The following is a 21298-nucleotide window of genomic DNA, read 5'->3' as shown; positions in this document are numbered from 1 at the left end:
AAGTCATTATGTTATGCCAGTAAGAGTCATCTTGTCAGCATGGTGTTTTTTACATAAATAATATATAAAATGTACAAATTAATTTGACCCACAAATGTTAAAGGACTGGATACCAAACACCTTTATTTTTGTCTCTTTATTTGAAAAAAATAAATGCCCATGGGAACAAATAGACACAATGAAAACAGAACAATTTGGTTGTATACATTTGTCAGAGTGGAAAGTAAAGGAAGTGAAATGTGGCATATCAACTGATTCAGGCCTATCTTAAACGATAAAAACAAGACAGTCCCTCCCACCATTAAGTTAATTGTGTATGTACTTGAACCTCTTTGCGCAGCAGAGAGAAAGTTTTCTATCATAAGCTCTTTAATACTAAACTAGTTACAGTATTAGAGAATGCTTTGTGCTATGGGAAGTTATTTTACATTATCACAGTGGCTTAATACTCATCTATACTGTACTCAAAGGTGTCATCAACAGTGGCCTCAGGCTCGAAGAGTTCCGTCTCGATGGGAGTGACAGTAGTTGAGATGCTGTCTAACTCAAACCAAGAGTCATACCAGGATGTGGTGGTCTCTGTGACTGGCTCTGTGGTGGTTGGCGGCAGCGTGGTGGTTGTTGTGGTGATGGGCGCTGTGTATCTGCCCCCACCCCTGACTCTCTGCTGACGCAGCCTGCGCAGACGCATTATGCGCAGACGGCGGAGACGTTCGGACTGTGAGGGTGTGGGTGCCACCTCCTCGGCCCCTGTGACCCTGTTGTGGCCCTCGCTGGCGTCTACACTGACCGTTGGCTTAGGTGCCGGCTTGGGTATCAGTCGGATGGGTCTGTTGCCGTTGGTGGCCATGATCTGTTTGATGCGGTCCCAGTTGGATTTGGCCAGAGCAAAGCTGCAGGGGGTGGCAGACTTCTCGTAGCCCACCATGCAGAGACGTGTCTGCTGGGTGAAGCCATCGGCCCGAGCTGTCACACGGTACTCACCCGGGTTCAACAGTCGCCAGTAGTCCCCCATGGCAGCTAGGATGGAAAACAATAATGCCAAACAATCATGGTGTGTGTGTCAGCAAGTTTTATGGTAACATAACCTCTTTTTCTTTTCTTGGAATTTTTTTACATTAATGCAAATAGCCGCCCAGTCACATTTCTACAAGGCTAAAGTTTCTAGGGCCGTTAAGGTCATTGGAAGGTTTATTTTGTATTGTTTTTGAGGAATCCTTGTTAACTGAAAGTATTCAACTCAAGTTAATTTAATGTTTTGTTTTGAGGTTTGGTTATTGCTGTTGTATTATTGCTGAAGAATGCCTTTTCATTCGCAACAAACAGTCAAGATCAACAGGTCCAAGTGACACACTGGCAAATAGCGGAGGGGATGTGGTTCCAAATGACATGGAAATCCTGGAAAAGTCATGGAATTTTAAAATCCCAATAAGTCATGAAATTCAGTAAAGTTTTGGAAAAGTCCCAATATAAATATAACACAGAGCTCAGTCTGAACATTCTCTTGATAGACACCACATTGTTGACATATTCCATTGCTGAGACATAGAATTGTCGCGCAGATAGCAGCCCTACCTGTCTTCACGTCATGCCTGATCCCTTCCACTGAAATAGTGGCATTCGCTAAGGGGTTTCCCAACACATCTCTCACCACTCCCTTTATGCCACGGTGTACCTGGGGAAGGAAATCATGTTGTAAACAGGAACGTGAACTCAATCAAAGGAATGTTTTTTGTTTCTTCAGTTTCACATTCCTGAAAACAGGAATCTTTGATCTTTGGTCTGTGTGAATCGTTGTCATCTTCTGGTAACTTTTTAGGTGGTGCCTGCTTATTGTTATCGCTCTGTTGACAGTACTTCCGGTACGTAGGAATTCAGCTGCACTGAGAACGGTCTTTCCTATGAAGAACCATTATCGACACATCTCTGAACTGTCTTGTTCGGTCTGGTTTAATGTTGCACACATTTCTTTGTAACTGAGATGATTAAAAAGCTGCTACAGAACCATAACCCAGACCAACTTTAAAACAACACTCCTGTAAATAGTGAAGAAAGGTGCACAAGTAGCTGAGACAAAAATAACAAGCATATATTAAACTTAAAATAATACAATGGGCCTAGATTGAGAATCATATTTGATTACAATGTAGTAAACATAAATTGCTAAAATAGTTTTGTGTCATTTTTATACTTCATATTCATAGAAGTGAAATTACATTTATGATTCAAATCTAAACAAATATATGTATTTTTGTACATGTACAAAATGTAATGTAATTTTATTTAGTGTTGTATTTGCTTACCTGCTCTATGAAGGCCAGAAGAGACTCTCTGTTGTTCTCCCACTCCTGAGGAAGCTCGCTCTCATGGGGGAATTTATCACAGCCCAGGAAGATGGAAATCTCAAAACAGTTTGTGTGCAGGTAGCTGAAATCATTCATGCCTGCGAAAAAAAAACCTTTATTAGAGCTTTTCTAACAGCAATGACTTTACTGTGATCTTAAATCTGTCAGTGTGTGATAGCTATTCAGTTGTAACAAAGCTACATTAAGAAAGTGTGAAAATGCAAGAATCAACTGTTTATTGCTGTTCCATTTCGTTCCCATGCGCTTTTTTCGCTGTGTCACATATTGTAACCCACTGCTCCCAAAACTCACTGCCTACGACTGGCTTCCAGCTGGCATGGTTGATGAAGCCCTGTCCGCCGCTGAAGTCATCTGCGTGGCAGGAGCCACGCTGTGTCTCGGTCATGGTCAGGTGGCTGTGGGCGTAGGTTGAGGCCAGCCAGCGGAACATTGTCTCGTCCGCCGTCTCCCTCAACGCACCCTCGTTCTGTCTCTGGATCCGTGCCCACGTCTCCTCATTCATCTCGTGGCCCATGCTTGGCGGGTGTCGGCCCCCTCTGCCACCCTGCCCGAAGCCCCTTGGGGGGCGCTGCATGTCAAAGGGGTAGGTCACGACCTTCTCTCCACCCTGAAAGTTTGCCCCCAGCACGAAAGGGGTCCGTTCCATCCATGTAATTATGGCACGGGTCTCCACAGCTGCCTGAGAAGATGTGCACAGGCTTTTATGAATATCCATGATATTATAATGTCTGTAATACAGACAATTATTATACATTAGAGAATCCTATTCGACAAAAATCCATACAAATCTATTAAGATATGCAAAGGACAATTATAACAAGAGCAATCATGCTATGACCAGTTCTACTTACGGATGAGCTAGGCAATGGCCTTGTACGATATGTACTAAGGTATCCTTCTGCTGAAAACGGGTCTTAAAAGTTTATTTCATTATCAACTCTAGTGTTGTGCATAGCCTACCTACCGAACCATTAGATGAGAGGAAGTTCTCTGGTAGCGGAATGTGGTGGTTGGGCACAAGGCGAGGAACCCAGCCTCGATCCTCAGCCCCCCACAGAACACTATTTAGGTCTGGAAAGTTCTGGAAGATGTCATACCCTTCTTCTGTCCAGTGCCCTAAGACCCAGTTACCCATCTCAGAACCCTGAGGAGGAGAAAGATAGATCCTATCAATTCAAAGGAACACAATAACATCAGAAACTGTTACAAAAACAATGAGCAAACACTGCTGAAAAAACAACATTTCTGCCAAGAGCATTTTCAAATGAAATTAAAAAAGAAGACCTTTTGTAGCTTTTTATTGGCTGGCAAGTTAAATAACACTGTAACATTCTGTTTACACTGTGTAAAAAACACTGAACTCATGGTCCAATGATATTCATGTTATAGCATGTGGTCAGTTTTTATTTCTAAGAGCCACAACACTGTCTTTGCTACCTGAAAGCTTAACTAGTTTTCTGCAGTGAGATCTTAAGTCTCAAAGAGAACCATACCATCTCATAGGCCAGCTCATAAGCATCAGGGTTAAGTGAGGGCACCAGATGAAGGCGCACTCCCTCCACTAGGCGGCGCACTCTGGGGTTGTCATCGTTATACTCCTTGCAGAGAAACTGCATCAGCAGTAAGATCAGCTCCCGACCCAGAACCTCGTTTCCATGGAGACCTGCTGTGTACCTAAACTCAGGTTCACCTGGAGGTGAACAGAGACAGGGAGAGAAAGACACGTCCAGCATTTAATCACATAATCAACGACATCTCGGGTTGAGGCTTACGAGATCCACCATGTGCGTGTGCGTGGCTGCAGTAAACCTGTTTCATGTTCCCCTGGGTTGTCCGATATCTCCATCGCGTACATCTTCAGGCCCTGGGAGCTCTTGCCAATGTTATAAATTCTTGTGACGTTGGGACACTCCTCATTCACCACTTTCATCATCTGCAAGGGGGAGGAAAACCCAGATAGAAAATATTTATGCCCCAGATCTCCTAGATTTGCTTGGGCGATATGGTAGCTTTGCACTTGTCATGACTTGTGGAGTGAAGGTCTTACCTGCCTCATGTCCTTGTAGTTGTGGTGTCTGAAGTCCAAGTCATCTGTGCGGACAACCTCATTCTCACTTACGTAGCTCTCTGTTGGAAAAAAAGACAATGTGTTCCTTAGCTCCTGTGGTGCTCTGGTATACTCTAAAATACCACATGCATTTACAATGTATGTGCAAAGTGATTGTATTGATTAAAAAATATTGAATTATATTCCATTTTCTTCCTATGAGCAAAGAAGGAAGCAGTAGTCCTTACTAGGAAGAGGGCAGCCCATCACCTCCAAACGCATGCACAGGCTGCTGTTCCAGCTTTGTGGTAAGATGCGGATATAGCGAGCCACCACAGGCCAGGCAAACTGAGTCAAAACCGGAGTGTCTTTATCCACATTCCCATAGAAGAGCTGAGAGGGGAGAAAGTGTTACAGAGGGAATCAACAGAAGGTTTGACTCCTTGAGTGTCCTGAAGCTTTGTCAGCAAACTAGGGACTGATGTCCGGGTTGTGCACTGTGACAAATGCTGTTAGGTAGGACTGTCCAACATTAGTGGAAATAAATGTGATTTTAATTAACTACATAGATGAATTGATATTGTTTATGGTTTCTAAGCTCACCCATTCCGCATAACCATCATGAAGCAAAGTCCATTCCCGAGTATCGTTGCTGAAGGCCACAAAGAATGAAGAAACAAAATCCTCACTAAATGGAAAAGAGAGAAAAAAATTCTGTTTAGAAGGAAATTTGTCCATCTTATCTGTAGAAGGAATTTCAGTCAAAATAATTGAAGAGATGAAAATATCAATAAAGCTTTTATAATGGCTGTTGGGGGCTTTCAGTTTCAGTCGCATAAAAATATGGGTTAGCTCCATGCTCCTCAGACACTGAAATAATGTAGCGCTCCATTCTAGCACGTGGCATATATGTTATGTTATGTTATTTATGTTATGCTATGGTAGTTTGTTGTGCGGTGTCTTGTCCTTAGAATTTCAGTGACCAGTCCGACTCTGTTTTTCTGTGCATCTGACAAATAAATACTTGAACTTGAACTTGAACTTGAACAGAGATACTCCATACTGTATGTCAGAGTTCCTGCCCTGGGTGATGACCCCGGTGAACTCCAGCTCCTTCCTGGCATCCAGCTGGAACCAGTGCTGCTTCTCGTCCTGGTCGGCACACCAGGCCCCGCCATACGCCGTTTCCTCCTCGTCGCTCGAGCTCTTCGGAGAGAACACACCCACACACAATGACAAGCTGTTCCATGTGACGAATACACATAGAATTGGAATGTACACAGAGAGTGCCACAATGTGCATATGTTTTTACCCTAATCACAATAAACCACTGACCAAAATCACGGTATGTAGATTTGTCAGTCCTCGTGAGCTGTGTTTTGTTCGTTTCTGTGGATTTACTGTTCTGTGAGTAATCTGACAAACCTGCATATTGAGGCGGCCCCTCTGGGCAGAAAAGCCATAGTGTGACATGGAAGAGGCCAAGAGCTGGTCATCCTCCACTCTATGCGACTCCAGACCAAGAGGAGGGCATTCTGGGATGGAGAAAAAAATCACCACCATTATCACAACATCTTTTCTGAGTGTGAATGTGTCAAGTGTTGGTCACTCATCTTTATAATTTTGTCTTGTGCTCCACATGTGTGCTGGTATTAATAGGTGTATGTATATGTTTATACGTTTGCGTGTAGAGTTTAGTAATAGTCTTAATGCAATCAGGAAAACAAGAATATTGCAGAAGGTAATTTGAGTTTGCCTCTGGAGCAACATGAGTTAAAGTCACAGTAGAGAGTTGAATGGAACATGAGCCAATTGTGAGTCAGCTTGTTCCAAAAAACAGTTCTCTGCGGTAAGACTCCAAGTCCGGTAATCTAATCCAAAGGCTCCTCTGCTAGTGGAAAATAAATGTGGAGTTGCATTGCTTGGGTTGCTTGGAGTCCTGTGGAATTCTCTTGAAAGGATTGCCAGAAACAAATGAACTTCTCTCGAGCCAAGCTGCTGGAGAGTTGGGTAAAATATTGCTGAAATTCCTTAGGACAGAGAATAGTACTAAAGGTATGTGCAAAACGGGGCAGTGGATTACTTGTAAAGTGAAAGGACCCATGTTGCTATGTTTGGAGAAGGAGGAAAAGCCCACAGCAGTAAAGATAAAAAAGAGGCCATTTGCCATTTTAAGAGCATTACTCTTTGGTTCGACATAGACGGGGGTCTGCTTTCTTCTCTCCTCTTCCTCCTCCTCCCACTTCTTCCTCTGTTTTTCAGCTGGTGAGCAGAGAGAGAGAGAAAGATAAAAAAAAGAAAATAGAGTTTTTATGGTTTGCAAGTCTCCACATAACTTTACGCTTCTAATATGCAGACCATTTCCATGATCTCTTTTCCAGTTAAATGCATGACAAAATGTAATCAAATGCTTAACATCCAATAAAAAACAAAACAAATAAAGGCTGCAGATTCCATGCAGTTTAACATTCCGTTGTCGAGCTATATATCGTTGTGGAACAGTGATGTTGATAAAATAATACTTAATTATAGACTACCTACTATAAAACTACGAATAAGATAGGAGGTAGCATTATAGTAATGGTAAAAGCGATGATAATAATACAGCCCTATTAATAGCAGTTGCAAAATTAGAGTACAAATCAGAACAGCACCAAGGTGCCCCGAAATATACTCCCCTTTCTATGGTTTCTGGAAGGTATTGCTACGTGGCAACAGCTGGTTTCATTACTTCTGTTGATTTCCTCCCTTTATTTGGCCCTGCGAGTGGACCACTTCCACCACCCCACTACCCAAACCCCAGCCCCCCCCCCACTACCCAAACCCCAGCCACCCCCCCCCCCCCCACTACCCAAACCCCAGCCACCCCCCCACCCCCCACTACCCAAAACCCAGCCACCCCCTTTCCCTCAACTTTCTGCCGGGATCTCCACCAAACCAGACATTTCCCTCTAGTTTCCCGTAGGTCCCACATAGCCCGATCCATCCAAATCCCAGTGGGTCATTCTGACCCCTTAATCCTCTCCTCATCGCCACTCCCACTGTAGCTGTGTAAACAAAGTCCACAGCGCCATGTGGTCCCAACATGACAGAGCAGCCCATAATATGAGTCAAGGAGCCTCGAAATGACCACACCGCTGTGCTCCACAATGACACAGACTCTCGGAGGAACAGAGGGGAAACCACTCAAGGTTGCAGTTATGGGAGCCGTAAAAAAAGAAGTGTGGTGTTAAGGCTTTTTCTTTGCTGCCTGACGGACGGATTTTAAAGTGATTTAAAACCTCTCTCCTCCTTCTCCTTCCGTGCCTTCTCCGTCTCCTCCTCCAGTTTCTTTGTAGCCACTGTTGAAATGAGAGCAAACCTTTAACGACTCATTTAAGATTCCAGACAATAATGAAAATATTTCAGGTATGATTGTATATGATTGAATCAAATTGACTGAATGATTCAGCACATACGGTCAACATAGTCGTACTCCTCATACCAAGGAACAACAACTGATGGGGCTACGGTCTCCTCTAGAGAGAAAACATAATGCATAGGTGTTTGGCATAAAGAGACCTACATCGCACTCAATCATTTTCAATAATGATTCATAACTGTTTATTATTTGTCTAACTGTTGGCTTTTAATAAACATATGCATGATAAAGTGCTGATCTGATACTGATCTTGAAATGGTCAAACAGTGCCCTATCTATTAGAATTCATTTTACCACGGTCCCTTTAAAATCACACGGTACACACAGAGAAATAGAGGTATAATTTCTGTACCCAAGGATACAGTTGTCAGAAACAGGTAAAACAAAGAAAAAGGTTAGAAAGTTGTCCTTTTAACAAGCTTAAAGCCCCATTATGCGAGAATTGGTATTTTTTGCTACTGAGCTCCCCCTAAAATTGTGGAGTGTAGTTCACTTTTACACTACTGTCGTAAATACAAATCGCGCTTTCAGACCCCCCCATGGACAGTTTGTTGACAAGCTGAAGGATATGGAACCGGCAAAGACAACGCCAGAAGCCAAAGAAGCATGTTGACTGACAAGGTAGAGTAATGTTACAAGATTTTACACAAATATGACTCTGCATAGTTTTATTTATTGTGACATCGGCGATGATAACATGACCAAAATAATAACATAAAAAGAATTTGAATGTGGAGTATGTGTAACCTTATAAAAATGTTGTTGACAACATGATAAAGGCATATATTGTGCATAATATATATTGGACAGTGTAATGTATTACAAGGTAGCTGAGTTCGGTTTTGTAGGTTGCAAAATTCCAAGGCTTATGTGGCCTGAGATTGGCAATGACTGATCAAACTTTTTGAATTTATTTGGATGTTAGCCTGGGACGGAACTGAGGTTAATGACTTTGGGCATCTGGATAAACTACAAATCTCCACGAGACAGGGATGACACTGATAAGGTTACAGCCTACGTCGCATTATTTCAAAAATAACATTGGCAGGGATGTTTATGATGAAAAACTAGCGAGTTGACAATTTTCCTAACACAGCCAAAGATCAAACAAGCGCCACACAAGACAGCAAGACAGCTAATACGTTATTACTGACAAGTCTAACAGAAAGAAGGCCAGCTCAGCATCTGACTTGCATCCTTCTGCCTCTTTTAGCTCTCGCCAACGAGTAAAAGCCTGCCTCTTGTTCTTTCTCTTGCTCGGTAACTCTTTTTCTTTTTCTCTTACTCCCTTCATCCGACAACGTCTTCCTTGGTTTCTTTGTCGCCTCTATCATGATGTCTATACAGAGAATACTGCGCTAGCTTCTTTTTATAGCTAGCAGATGGGTCTAGTTGTTGTTGCGTGAGGTGATGCCATAAAGCATTAAGCATTTGCGAGAGGTGTCTTGCCCTGTCCACCAAAGTTACATAGTGCAATACCAGGTGTACCTGCCATGCTGTGGCAGTGTCACAAACTTCATTCTCGGTAACACAAGTCAGTGTACCACCAAAATTATTTTGAAGCTGTTATTTTAAGGTATTAAATTGTTACATAATGTTGCTTTAAGGTACATGCAAGTGATGCAGCAAATCATCGATCACATTGGAGAATGAAGATATTTCATATTTATTAAGATAGCAGGCGCAAGGATGGAGAAATCAAGTTGAGTGTTTGGTGAGTATTAACAGAGAACGCTTTGATATAATGTTATCCCCTGTCTATTTTTTACCTAAAACTATAAATTAATGTTATAAAGAATAATATTCGAAAATAAAGAAAATACACATGCACTATCAGAAGGACATAATAAGAACATTTTGATTTCATATAATTTTCTAACTTTGAATTAGTAGATCATTGATTTAATTTGCCACCAAACTAAACTAAACACGACCGGACAGCTGCGGATTAGAAATAGCCTGCTTCAGTGTACAAACAGGTTTTGTTTATTAGGGACAGGAAGGTGTGTGCGTAAATAGAACACCCACTGTTCCACTGACTCAACATCCATATCATGACTCCTACATGACCTGCCTACCTGTCCAACCTACATCTCTAAAGTATCTAAAGTATATAAATATTATGTGAAAGAAATCTTTAAAAAAATACACAATGTCATTGGTTCTTAGTGAGTACCATTTACCTGGTATAGGTAAATATATGCTTGGGTCCTCGGTGGTGGTTTCCTCCTTGCGTTTAGGCAGTAGATCAGGCTCTGTTACCTCATCTGAAACAACATATTAGAGTGTCTTGGGAACAATGGTGACTGTTGACTTGCTTTACTTTCCTTATGGTAAAATCTAAAAGAGGAACATCATTCTTATTCATTAGCACATCGTTCAGGTCAAAATGAACTGAAAATGTAGATATAGCATTGTTGAAGTTCTTGGTGCTTTCATGTGTGTGCTAAAAAAGATTCAACCTAAAACACAGGATGAACATGTGACCATTTCGTGTCTTTCCACGTTCAAGAGGAACCGCTTTAGAAATGAACCTGGTGTCTGGCCTCCCAGTCACCATCACCCTGCTGTGTGAAGGCTTTCTTTGCTGACAGGGCCAGTCTGTCTCCACCTTCAACTTTTTTCAATTGTAAGGGTGAAAATGAGAGGGCAAAGTGTGGATCAAAGGGGACCCAACCCCAGCATGGTCTCAAGAAACCCCCCTCCACAAGATCTGATCTCTCCCCTACCTGCAGTGAGCTGTGGATGTGCTTCTGATTCATCTTTTGCCTCAACCAGGTTTTCTGGTGTGTTTCTATAATTTGCTTTGAGTTAGTGCTCATAGTTTAAAATGGTAGATAGCTTTGAACGGTTTTTGATTTGAATGTGAAAAACACTGCATTCAAATCCAACTGGAAAGGGTTGTTCACATAGGGAAGCCAAAGATCAAAGGTCATGACCAATCCCTCTCCATCTTTCCTGTTTCAATCACGGGAGAGTGTCCAATGAGATCTACAAGTATAGGAAAGGCATTTGGCCTTCTTACCATGGTCTGGATAAATACGTTGCTTCTCATTAGTCTTCTCTGGGGGAGCAGTGTGGAACACTACAAGAGGATAAAAACAGCCTTTGTCACTCACCCATATTCATCATTTGAGTCTGTGTCTGATGACTATATGACACGTTACAGTTGGTTACACTGCTATTATGTAAAAATCCTTCAGTTAAGGTTTGAGTTTTTAAGTGTTGCAGATGTGTGTTGCATTGAATGGCAGCAATACCAGTATATTTCATAGTTGGGCTTAGTCTACTTTCATAGCATGCATCTTCACATCAAAAGCTTTTGAGTTATCGCCCCTTTTAACTGCATAACAACAGAACTTGCTTGTGTAAACATCCCCATACCTCATTTCAAATTCCCAAAGGACAGTGACATAATTGCTACGATTGCACCAATAAACTTTATGTTAACAACACTTGAGCTGAAGAGACAACCAGCCTCCTAATGAAATAGTTTGCCAATTGCGTCAGGTGACCCCCGGGGAAAAGACCTAGAGGCGTATTGTCAAATTCTTCATGACAGTGATTCCCAACTGACGAACATGAGCAAAATGGTGAACATTGCTGCAGCTGTTAAAATGTGTACTTACAATCGTCCCAGCCAAGCTCTCGAAGTAGTGTGTCCTCTTCCTCCTCCGTTGTAGGTTGTCTGGATGTGGGCTTGTCTTCCTTTGGCTTGGGTTTTGGACTGGACTTTGGAGCCTTGGGCTTCTTGGTGGCTTTTGGTTTCTTGGTTGGCTTGGGTGCTTTTGGTTTTTTGGTTGGCTTGGGTGCTTTTGGTTTTTTGGTTGGCTTGGGTGCTTTTGGCTTTTTGGTTGGCTTGGACGCTTTTGGCTTCTTCACCTTGGCCTCCTTCTCTTTTTTTGGCTTTTCTGGAAGAGTAGATGAAGAATGCAACAGTCAAGAAACATAAGAAAACAATGATACTTTCTGTAATGTCTGTCATTCCAATTAAACCGTGTACAGCACACTGCAACATATACATTATTTTTCATATGTTGTGGCTTATGGTCCATTTAGTTATATTCTCCTGGGAACCAAGAAAAATGTACAGAATAGCTCAAAAGAGTAAGAGGGTATGCATGAAAAACAAATGTCCACTACAGAGGACATAAGTATGGGTTGGTTCTCAGGAGGATATTTCATACCTTGTTTCTACAACAAAAAGCAAATGTGTGGTAAAGCCCAAGCTTAGCTGTCTCTCTTTATGTATTAAACATGATCCTAAGAATAATTTGTTTGGGCTTTTACATTTGACTTCATCAGTTCCAACCACTGCCTGAAGAAACGTTTCTGTGTTTCAAGGTTTATAAATGTGTTGTTGAACCCTTATGTAACGCACTGTACAGCTTGCCAGTGACCTCGTCAGAACTGTGTTGCATTAGGCAATGGCTCAAGCACGTCAGCGCCTTCTAACAAGTCACACAGTTTTACACACAGAGACAACGCTGAACACACAGAGACAACGCTGAACACACAGATCCCTTTGTTGCATCTCACTGAACTCCCTCACGGCACATGGAAACTGTGACAGGCACACTAACGCTGGGTTACCTTCATGTTCAGACAGAGCCGGTCTTGGCCGGTGAACCACTCAGGCCAAGCAAAGTCTGTGCAATCTGCAACTATGTGCTGCAGAAAAGTAAAATGGCTTGAATGTACCACCAGCTTTAAATTTAAATATTTAAATTGAATCCGTCAGGTTATCTAAGTATGAATGTGCCATCGCTTCTAACTAGCTGCTGTGTAACTTTGTGACTTCAAGTGCATTTCAGTGTGCTTATAATATAATGTAAAAGTAAGTAAGGCTTTTTATGCCTTTATTTGGACAAGACAGTGAAGTTATGACAGGAAGCGAGGTGGAGAAGAGGTGGGGAGAGGACCGGGAAACGACATCAGGCCAGACTTGAATCTGTGTCCCCGCAGGCAATGAAGCCCGCAAACGGGGGGCTTATCGGCTTGCACCACGGTCCCCCCCAGTTTTGATTTCTTTTAACGAAACATTCCGTTTAAAAGGCAAGACAATATTTGTCAAGTGAATTAAAGCATTTAAATGTGTTAAGATCCATAGTTCTAACCATAGTTGCATTTACTGCCAATAATGTACACATAAGCTGTAACAAAAACCCCACTGTGGAGTGGAGGGTTGCATGAATTCCCTAAGTGTTCTCGTCCACGAATGAGGTCAGCTGATAAAACAGAAATCCACATTCACCTGTGTTTCCTAGGGAAACACAACTGCTCCTTTGCCCCCCCCCCCCTTCCTCAAGGAAAGGGGTGCTTCTAGCCTAACGTTGTTTCATCCCCCGTCTCGTAGTCACAGAGAATTTGACTTGCTTTAGAGTGTGGAACATTTTATTGGTCTGGGCAGCCTTAAAAACCCAGACACCAATGTTACTACATGCTCTTAACGCATACCCAGCACCAGAGGTTCTTGAGTGCCAAAATATGTCATTTGACTTGTATTGTTTAATCCCAAACAGATCATCTGCCTCTTGTTCTGTGATAATACAACACCTTGGACCCATTAAGACTGTTTTTTCCTAATTTTCATCTGTTTAGATAAGTGTTGCGAGGGAAACATCTGCAATGTATTAAAAGTGAGGTGTGCTTGAGGAGGGCTGAAGCTCAAAATGAGAGGGGGGTAGATAACACATTGCACCACACAGATGAGTTAGAGACTTGAACACTCACCGTGTGCACGTTACATAAGACAGAGCTGAGTATTGGATTTACTGAGAAGGAAAATGCATTTCAATAATTCCATTGAAACAAACTCTATGAAATGAAACTCTCTTGCATATGTTTGATGGACTTAAATGGACACGTTATTTGCATGGATAGACTAAGTATTTGGAGTAAACTGACTATTAACTTGCTTGACTGACAAGAGTTGGGAGTCGATATACACCTCTGAATAGAATCCAGGGCACAGAGGCATATGAGTCATCCTCTGCTTAGAAGAGAAGACAACCTACAAAAAATCTCTTTACCAATGAATCATTACTAATGCTCTCCTGCCATAGCCTACATACCACACAATTACTCACACAACTTTGTCTCAAAATCTCTTTTTTCCACCAAGCCATAAACTAACTCCTAACAAAGGTACAATTAAAAGTGATGGCTCTACACCTAGCAATTTTGCAATCCTCTGACTGGAGACAGAAACTCTGATAGCTGTATGCATTGGAAAATGCAAACCAAATGTTTTGTCTGAGTAGTCCTCCTAACTTTGCAGCTTCAAACCACAATCTACTCCTTCATTACTGCAAGAAAGAGGGAGAGGTAGAGAGGGGTGGTGGAGGTAGGGATCACATTTTGTGTGTGTAGTATTCCCGTACTCCTGCCTAGCAGGCAGCTGTGTTTTCCATTTCACTACTTCAGTACCAAACACTGATTTCTTTTCCAAATGTGGTCACTGCCGCTGTGCTGTTAGTCCGTCTGGAACACGTTTTAACAGATACAGGAGGAGGAGGGAGAAACTCAGTCAGTGTGGTGTAGTGTGACTGGGCTGAATCACTATGACCACACTGATAAGACAAGGCTAAGCCTGGCTGGACCCAGACTGGCTGCTCTGACGGAGTACAGCTGTGCATCTGGGCCTCACTACCAGTGACTTTCACGACTGCCATGGAAACGCAAAGACCACACATCATTACTACAGCCTTTTTTCCACAGGCAAATAAAATAGAAATACAGAAAAGACTGAAGGATATGATTTGTTCAGTCTATTATTATAATTATGGCATTTAGATAAATGTGTACTCATTGTACATTTGCAGTTGATACTGTATTTTAATTTCACATTATGTTAGGATTACTGCTCAGTGTTATAAGCTGCCCTGTCTGTAGAACATTTAGGCTTATTCATGCTAAGGCATGTGAACTTCAGCAGTAATGACCTTCACCTGCTGGCTCCTCCTGTGGTGATCTCTTGGCCCTTGGGTCGTGTTTGATGGCATCCACCCCAAAAGTCGGGTCATCCATCAGAGACCTGCTATCCCGTCTCCTTTGCACCCCTGCGGCAGGCTGGTCATCATGCTGAATCAGTGCTTGTTTGGCCGTCTCCTCGTCTGTCTGCTCCTCTGTGCCGCCGCCGCCAGCGCCGGCAGCGATCCAGCAGAGAGCGAGCAGGGAAGCCAGGAGAGCCAGCAGGTCCCCACGCATCCTCATCTCTGATGCTGCGCTGGCTGAACAGGAGACAGTGCTAGGATGGGTCTCACCTGGGGTCCAGAAATGTTCCAATAGTGCAGGAGAAGTCCTTCAGCTCCCTCGGGAAGGGCAACAGTGAGACCCTCTACAGGTTTAAAAACCAAGCACTTGGAAGAAACGCAAAAATGGCTTTGTCTGCACAACAGATGGTCGGATGTGAGATTGCTTCACACAAATGTCAAACAAAACAAATCAAAAAAGGATTTTGAAAAGGAGTTGAAGTTTTTTTTAAAGTTGGTCTAGTAAAAATGTTTGTCTTTTCTGTTTCTTGTTTATCTGAGAATAAACACTATGGTTTCAAAAGTTGAAAAGTTGTACAGCTGGGATGGACAGAGTGACTGGAAGAGAGGTTGAAATCCCCTACAGTCAGCCTCAATTTCGTGCGTGTTTCTTTTAAAACACTCCTTCACAGTAGAATTCCTCTGACATCCCCCTTTTAGGGTGGGAGGGAAAAGAAATCACCCAAAACGTCACATTCCAGGGGAGGGGACAAGAGAGAGAGATAGAAGTAGAGAGGAAAGGGGGGAGTTAAAAGAGGGGGGAGAAAGAGTTGAGAAAGAGAGAGAGAGAGAGAGACAACCCTCTTTTTATCTTAAACATGAAAGCAGATTGTACTACTCTGTATCCAGTCTACAAAGTACAAAGTTACAAAGTCCTCTGTTTAAGAGAAGAAACCTTGGAGAACAAAATCGTGCACATCTCAAAAATGTGTTTACAGTTTTAAAGGACCAGAGAAGATACTCCTTACACAGTTACCCAAATATGGACTATATGAAGTTATTTAAACCATTCACTGACCCGTGCAAAAAAACATACCCATAAAACACAAACCTATCAAAACCTAACCCTACGAGTCAGACTTTGAGAAAGCAAGACAGGCATAGACAGTGATCTGATACATTTCAAGCTCAGGCTCTTCATGTGGAGGGAAAGTCGTGTATTTTTCCACTGTGACAAGCAGAATCAGATGTTGGTATGTTTTTTTGGGGGGGGGGTTTAATATGGTGCCATTAGTGCCACATGCTGGTGAGTTAGTGCACCAGATACTCCCCTCTCAAGGATTTCACCAGTCTGTAACTATTGCAAAAACAAATCTATAGCTATTGATTTGTATTCCTTCAATAAGTATCTTCGACTGACTTTTTTAACCTTCATACGTCATACAGTGAAACTGAATCCTGCTGTTCTCTCCCTTGTTAAAACAACCAGATAATGCAATCAGGGAGGTCATATCATTTCAGGAGAGGGGTCCATTATTGTGTGAGCAAAAATAATGATATTAGTGTCTCAGTTTTCACAGCTAGATTTTAACAGAATTTCAGATGGTAGAGGGATAGATTTCTGTCATTGTAATGCCTGTGGCTAAGTCTTTAAATCATCTCAAAATCATTCTTATTGTTTTCACTGACTTTGATATGCAACCTCAAATGTATTCACATGTTTTCTGTGTTTTTCAATAAAAAGAGCAACTGTTCTTTTTCAGCACCATGTTGCAGCAATAGCAACACAACAGTACAGATGTATTCTAGAATCCATAAAGAGGTTTCAGCTCCATCTTTGTTAATACTCGCTTTCAAATATATCAAAATAGATCAATCCCTCTTAAAATATGATAAAAAGTTGAGTTGTTGTGGCATCTCTGGATAACTTAAAAGAAGGCTACTCTATTGATGAGCAGACATCTGATGATAACACAAACCATGTGTTTGATTGAACACAGCTGTGCACCTCCTGGGATCATCATCTGGACCTCACTCAAACATGTTTTGTGCTAAATTTCGCCCTTCAAACAACAGGCCGGGGAAGCATTCAAAAGGCTGCCTGCAACTATTCTCCAGTGATATCCTGTCTGCAGGTCTGCCATGCATCTTTCTGCTTGTCATTGTCTAGCTATGTCTTTGATGTCGTCCTCTTTTCTGTCAATGACTTATTGATGGCAGGCCTGGCTTAAATGATCACATTTAACATCATCCTTTGGTCTAATATACCCTGAATGTATTAGCACGTTGAGAAACACTGTTTATCATGTCGAAGTGTATTTGTAATTTGTAGGATAGCTAATCTAATCTAATATTAATCTAAACTCACACAAATTGTAACGATAGCTCAGGATACTGTATAAAGGTTGAAATGCATTTAACCCTCATGTTGTGTTTGCAACATTGTTACACTTGTTGTGTTGGTGGACAAGTACATAAGTAATTGTCTTTCTGACATTTTTATAGTAATTATTTAACATTTCTATTTTTTAAGCCTTGTTTTAATGGTTTAAACAAGAAGCAACAAAATGTCATGATTATTACTATTTTATGTATTGAACAATGTGTTTATAGCTGTCATTTTCTTCTTCGGTCAAAAATGACCTGTGTGATATGAAGAAAATTTACACCTATTCATACGAACACTCAATTATTTGCATTTAATGTGACATCTGACCAGTTTACTCTTTATTTTCACCCATACAACTCTTCTACATCCTTGGATATTCATTTTAAGACCTGGCCATTTGTAAAGAGGAGCGTAACAATAGGTAGATAAGGTGAATGATGTCATGAAGATGAAGATGAAGTAAACTTTTTGTTTTATTAAAGACTTAAAGAAGTTTCAAAACGGTAATTTGGACAGGAACACAACACGAGAAAACATCTTGTCAAGTCACGGCATCTTAAGTTTATTTATCAAAAAGTCATCCTGTTATGAAAATATTTGCAGTAGGCTATTTAAAAACTGTATATAAAATAACGCAATATGTTGTTTAGAACAGAACACATGTTAAAGGACATTTACAATTCAATCTGACATTTCATAAATATTTAGTTAGACAAGAAATTGTTTTTAAAATACATTATATTAACATTAATACTTTTCATATAAATCATCTTATCCACAACTTTTTTCGAGGTAAAAATAATGCCTATCAAAAATGACAATCTGACGTTAAAACGAAGTTGGAAACGCATGGTGATTGTAAGTTTGAGTAAGAAACGGTGGCTGTGAGAACACAAGTGGACTAGACTCATGGCAGTGGAATCTACTCATGCTAATGTTGGAGGGGCAGACGGGATATGTTAGATACTGTAGTCCATAATGGTCATGATCCTCAGGTCTTTGGCCCTCTCGCTCCTTCTTCCATTTTGTGCGCCGATTCTGAAACCACACCTTGACCTGCGTCTCAGACAGATTCAAGGCCTTAGCGATAGCAAAGCGCTCGAATACGGACAGGTAGTGGCTGTTTCGGAAACTGTGCTCCAGAATGCGCATCTGTTCCAGGGTGAACGCAGTCCGAATGCGTCTTGCTTTGGCTCTGGACTTGGACTGCTCCGAGAGGGTTGATAGTTTATCACCCGCAGACGCACCTGTCACTTGAGTCCAGCCCGTCTCTGCATCGCTGGATGAGTGCAAAGTTTCTTCCTCCACATAACTTCTGGGGCATAATTCATTTTCTGAAAAAAAAAAAGCGTGTAACATATTGGTAAGACAAAGGCTTAGACAAAATGCGTAAAGGGACTCTCGCGGCAACACAGGTGCAGACAAATAGGCCTAAACTTACCATATTTTTGTTGTGACAAAAAGTCATTGTGAGATGGAGCACCTTGACTTGAATTTCCGGTGAATTTAACCGGGTTGAGAATATCTGCTATGGAGAAAGAGGTGACGGTGCTTTGGGCCATTTTCCTGGTTTCCTGATGCATCCTGAAATCTCTCAGACACAACCTTCAGAGCCACCCGTTTGTCTTGTTTGGAGGCCTTGTGTGCTTGTTCCCTTTTATAAAACCGTCTGCACACGACGCTCACGCTTGTAAAATTAACATTTTTAAAAGGCAATCAAAGGCTTTGGGGGTCTGTGACGACAATACAAGGCACTGGGCTCTTCCTCATAAATGCGTAACCTCACACAAAGTACACACGTCTTGTTCGGGGACTCCCGCATTGACACTTGCACATGCAAATGCGTGAACCAGCGGGTGTGTCGGAGTCTCAGTTATTTATTGCAGTGCTTCTGGTTAAAATGTGCCCTTTTCTTTAGAACCGTGTATTTTTTTGTTTTAACTCATGTCGTTATTTGCAATTGTGTGATGTTTACGCCGGCAGAGCACGTGAACTGTATTTGTGATGCAAATTAATCGACTCCCACAGACAAGAGAAAGTAAAATGTGTTGCTCGCTTATTGTGCTGGTTTAGAAAATGGAATAAAATGCATAATTTAAGCCTCGGACACGCTTCGTTAGAAATCTATTTTGAAAGAAGAACACTCAAGCCAATGACCTGTATCAGGAAACAATTTGAACATTTTAGCTATTCACATAGATGGCAGTAGATTAGAGGAGATTCGATTAGATTACATTAGATTAGAGTCACTTCCTTGCAAATAATTAAATTATTTATGTTTGTTGTTGCGAAATACCAAGTTATGAATTTTATTTGATATCCTTTCATATGCCCTCTGCGATGAAACAGTGATATACTTTCAGCCTTAGTCATGTAAAACCACAGAAATCCAAGCTGACAAAATAATACAACTCACATTGGCTGCCCATGTCATCAGACTATTCTCCCCTACAAGTGATGCTCATGTGGTGCCAGGTGATGACTGATATCCTGTCCACACACATAGGGGCAGAGGGCAACTTGTAAATAATCCCTGAAGCCCCTGGAGGTGGCCGTCCGTGGCAGATGCCAGTCCTCACACAGGCTACCGTACCACCTAAGGCACTGGTATTGAAGGAGGGAGCCAGGGCCGGCCCACCAGGACAATTAGCAGATGTCACCATGTGATGCTGACCCTCCCTGACCTGGTCCATTGTTTGCGCTACTTGGTGGTGGTGGTGCTGGGGGGGTTGTTGGTGGCTGTGCCACCAAGGGGCAAGTGGGGTAGAGTGTGCCTGCTGCCTGACACCCTCCTGCCCCCAACGGATTTACAGCTCTGGCCATGGTGAGTGTGTCATAGAAAGTGGTAATTGGCTGATCAGAGAGCACTTACTGAAAATAGACAGATATTTCGGCTCTGAGACAGACAATCAGTGCAAAAGCTGCTTGTTATGTGGTCTTGGACCAAATAGATTATAAGGAATGATTTGGAGTATACGGGAGTGATTTACTTGAAATACTGAATATTTTGATGTAACATGGACAAGGGCTGTGGTTGAGAGTACAACATCTTGTGAAATCTGCCAAATTGTCAGAGTGTGCAGGTTGACGAAGAACACAAAATAACACAGAGAGTCTTTAAGTGTTTAATTGTATCATAAGAAACACAGAATGTTTAAAAACTTCACCTGTTAAGTTTGTCATCCCTTCCATGAAGGAAACTTTGCAATCTGTCACAAAACACTTGAACAGTCTACACTGCATACTTTTTGTAATGACAATGCCCCTTACGATTTTATTATTTACTCACCCCTCAACCCCTATACCACACAACATCTCACAGATGGCTCCCAATTCAGGCACGGGGAGGAGACACGAGCGCGACATGTCTTTTAACAACTCTCCTGGGGACATTTAAAATTCCATAGGAGAAGGACATCCCTCAGTGACATCGCCTTGGTGACTTTAAAGCGAACACTCAACATAATAGTCTCACACTTTCCTGTGAGGCCTTTATTCATAGCTGTAATAGAGCTGTTTAGAAGCCATTTTATCACAGCATTAGAACCTTTGTTCAGTGCAGTTCCTCAGAAGTAATCTATTAAAGTTAATAGGCTGCAGTAGAGGGGTTATGGCCTTGTTTAAGCCACTACTATTCTTGGTCAGTGTATGGAACCTTTAGGTTGAGGTGTGTATGCAGAATACAATTATAGGCGTATTATTTCCTAAACTACATTCTCTTCTGTAGAGTTTTTATCATTCTCATATTGGGTTCCCTGTGTAGGTCTCTGTTGTATGTGAAAACACTACACGAAACAGGAGAGCCGCATCAATTCAGCCATTTACTGAAACTCATTCCAACTGGCACACCGACCGGAAACACATCATCGGTTACATCAAAATACAGGCATGTTATCAAAATACGAGCATGCCGTGAAACCCTGTCATGGAGACATAACAGTCTCTATGTCCACAGTGTCCAAGAAAAACTTAATATAGGTAGGTCAGCACTGAATTTAATTTCAGAGAACACCGAAGGGTTTTACAATGCACATTTGAGTGAGATGTATTCAGAATTGTTTATGACAGAAGCCTAAAAATTTCAATCTTTGGCCAGATTTC

At 41.8% G+C, this 21298-nt stretch overlaps 1 protein-coding gene across 2 annotated transcripts; it reads right to left on the bottom strand.

The window, feature by feature from the left end:
• Positions 1–121: 121 nt before the first annotated feature.
• Positions 122–15496, bottom strand: aebp1a (AE binding protein 1a). Of its 2 annotated transcripts, none has more exons than XM_031558765.2 (19): positions 14779–15496; positions 11464–11745; positions 10860–10919; positions 10018–10101; positions 7872–7931; positions 7695–7754; positions 6598–6675; positions 5839–5948; positions 5477–5619; positions 5017–5101; positions 4662–4806; positions 4414–4493; positions 4176–4299; positions 3860–4056; positions 3331–3510; positions 2658–3045; positions 2304–2443; positions 1576–1675; positions 122–1020 (listed from the first exon to the last, which is right to left on the bottom strand). In XM_031558765.2, the coding sequence occupies exons 1-19, from the start codon at positions 15047–15049 to the stop codon at positions 443–445; spliced, it is 3165 nt and encodes a 1054-aa protein (XP_031414625.1). In that variant the 5' UTR covers positions 15050–15496; the 3' UTR covers positions 122–442. The 2 variants fall into 2 exon arrangements, with proteins under 2 accessions (XP_031414625.1, XP_031414626.1); XM_031558766.2 differs by having other exon boundaries at positions 14785–15496.
• Positions 15497–21298: the final 5802 nt, after the last annotated feature.

This window comes from Clupea harengus, chromosome 21, assembly GCF_900700415.2.
Source record: "Clupea harengus chromosome 21, Ch_v2.0.2, whole genome shotgun sequence".
NCBI lineage: Eukaryota > Metazoa > Chordata > Actinopteri > Clupeiformes > Clupeidae > Clupea > Clupea harengus.
The sequence above is the reverse complement of the archived record's forward strand: the minus strand, read 5'-3'. Positions and strand labels throughout refer to the sequence as shown.

What these genes read in the sequence shown, in the direction of transcription:
- aebp1a (XM_031558765.2), bottom strand. Translation starts at nt 15,049, where the DNA reads ATGAGGATGCGTGGGGACCTGCTGGCTCTCCTGGCTTCCCTGCTCGCT. An exon ending in ACGTATTTATCCAGACCATG is followed by an intron (nt 10,102 to 10,859) that starts GTAAGAAGGCCA and finishes ATGTTGTTTCAG; the next exon opens with ATGAGGTAACAGAGCCTGAT. An exon ending in ATGATGGTTATGCGGAATGG is followed by an intron (nt 4,807 to 5,016) that starts GTGAGCTTAGAA and finishes CTCCCCTCTCAG; the next exon opens with CTCTTCTATGGGAATGTGGA.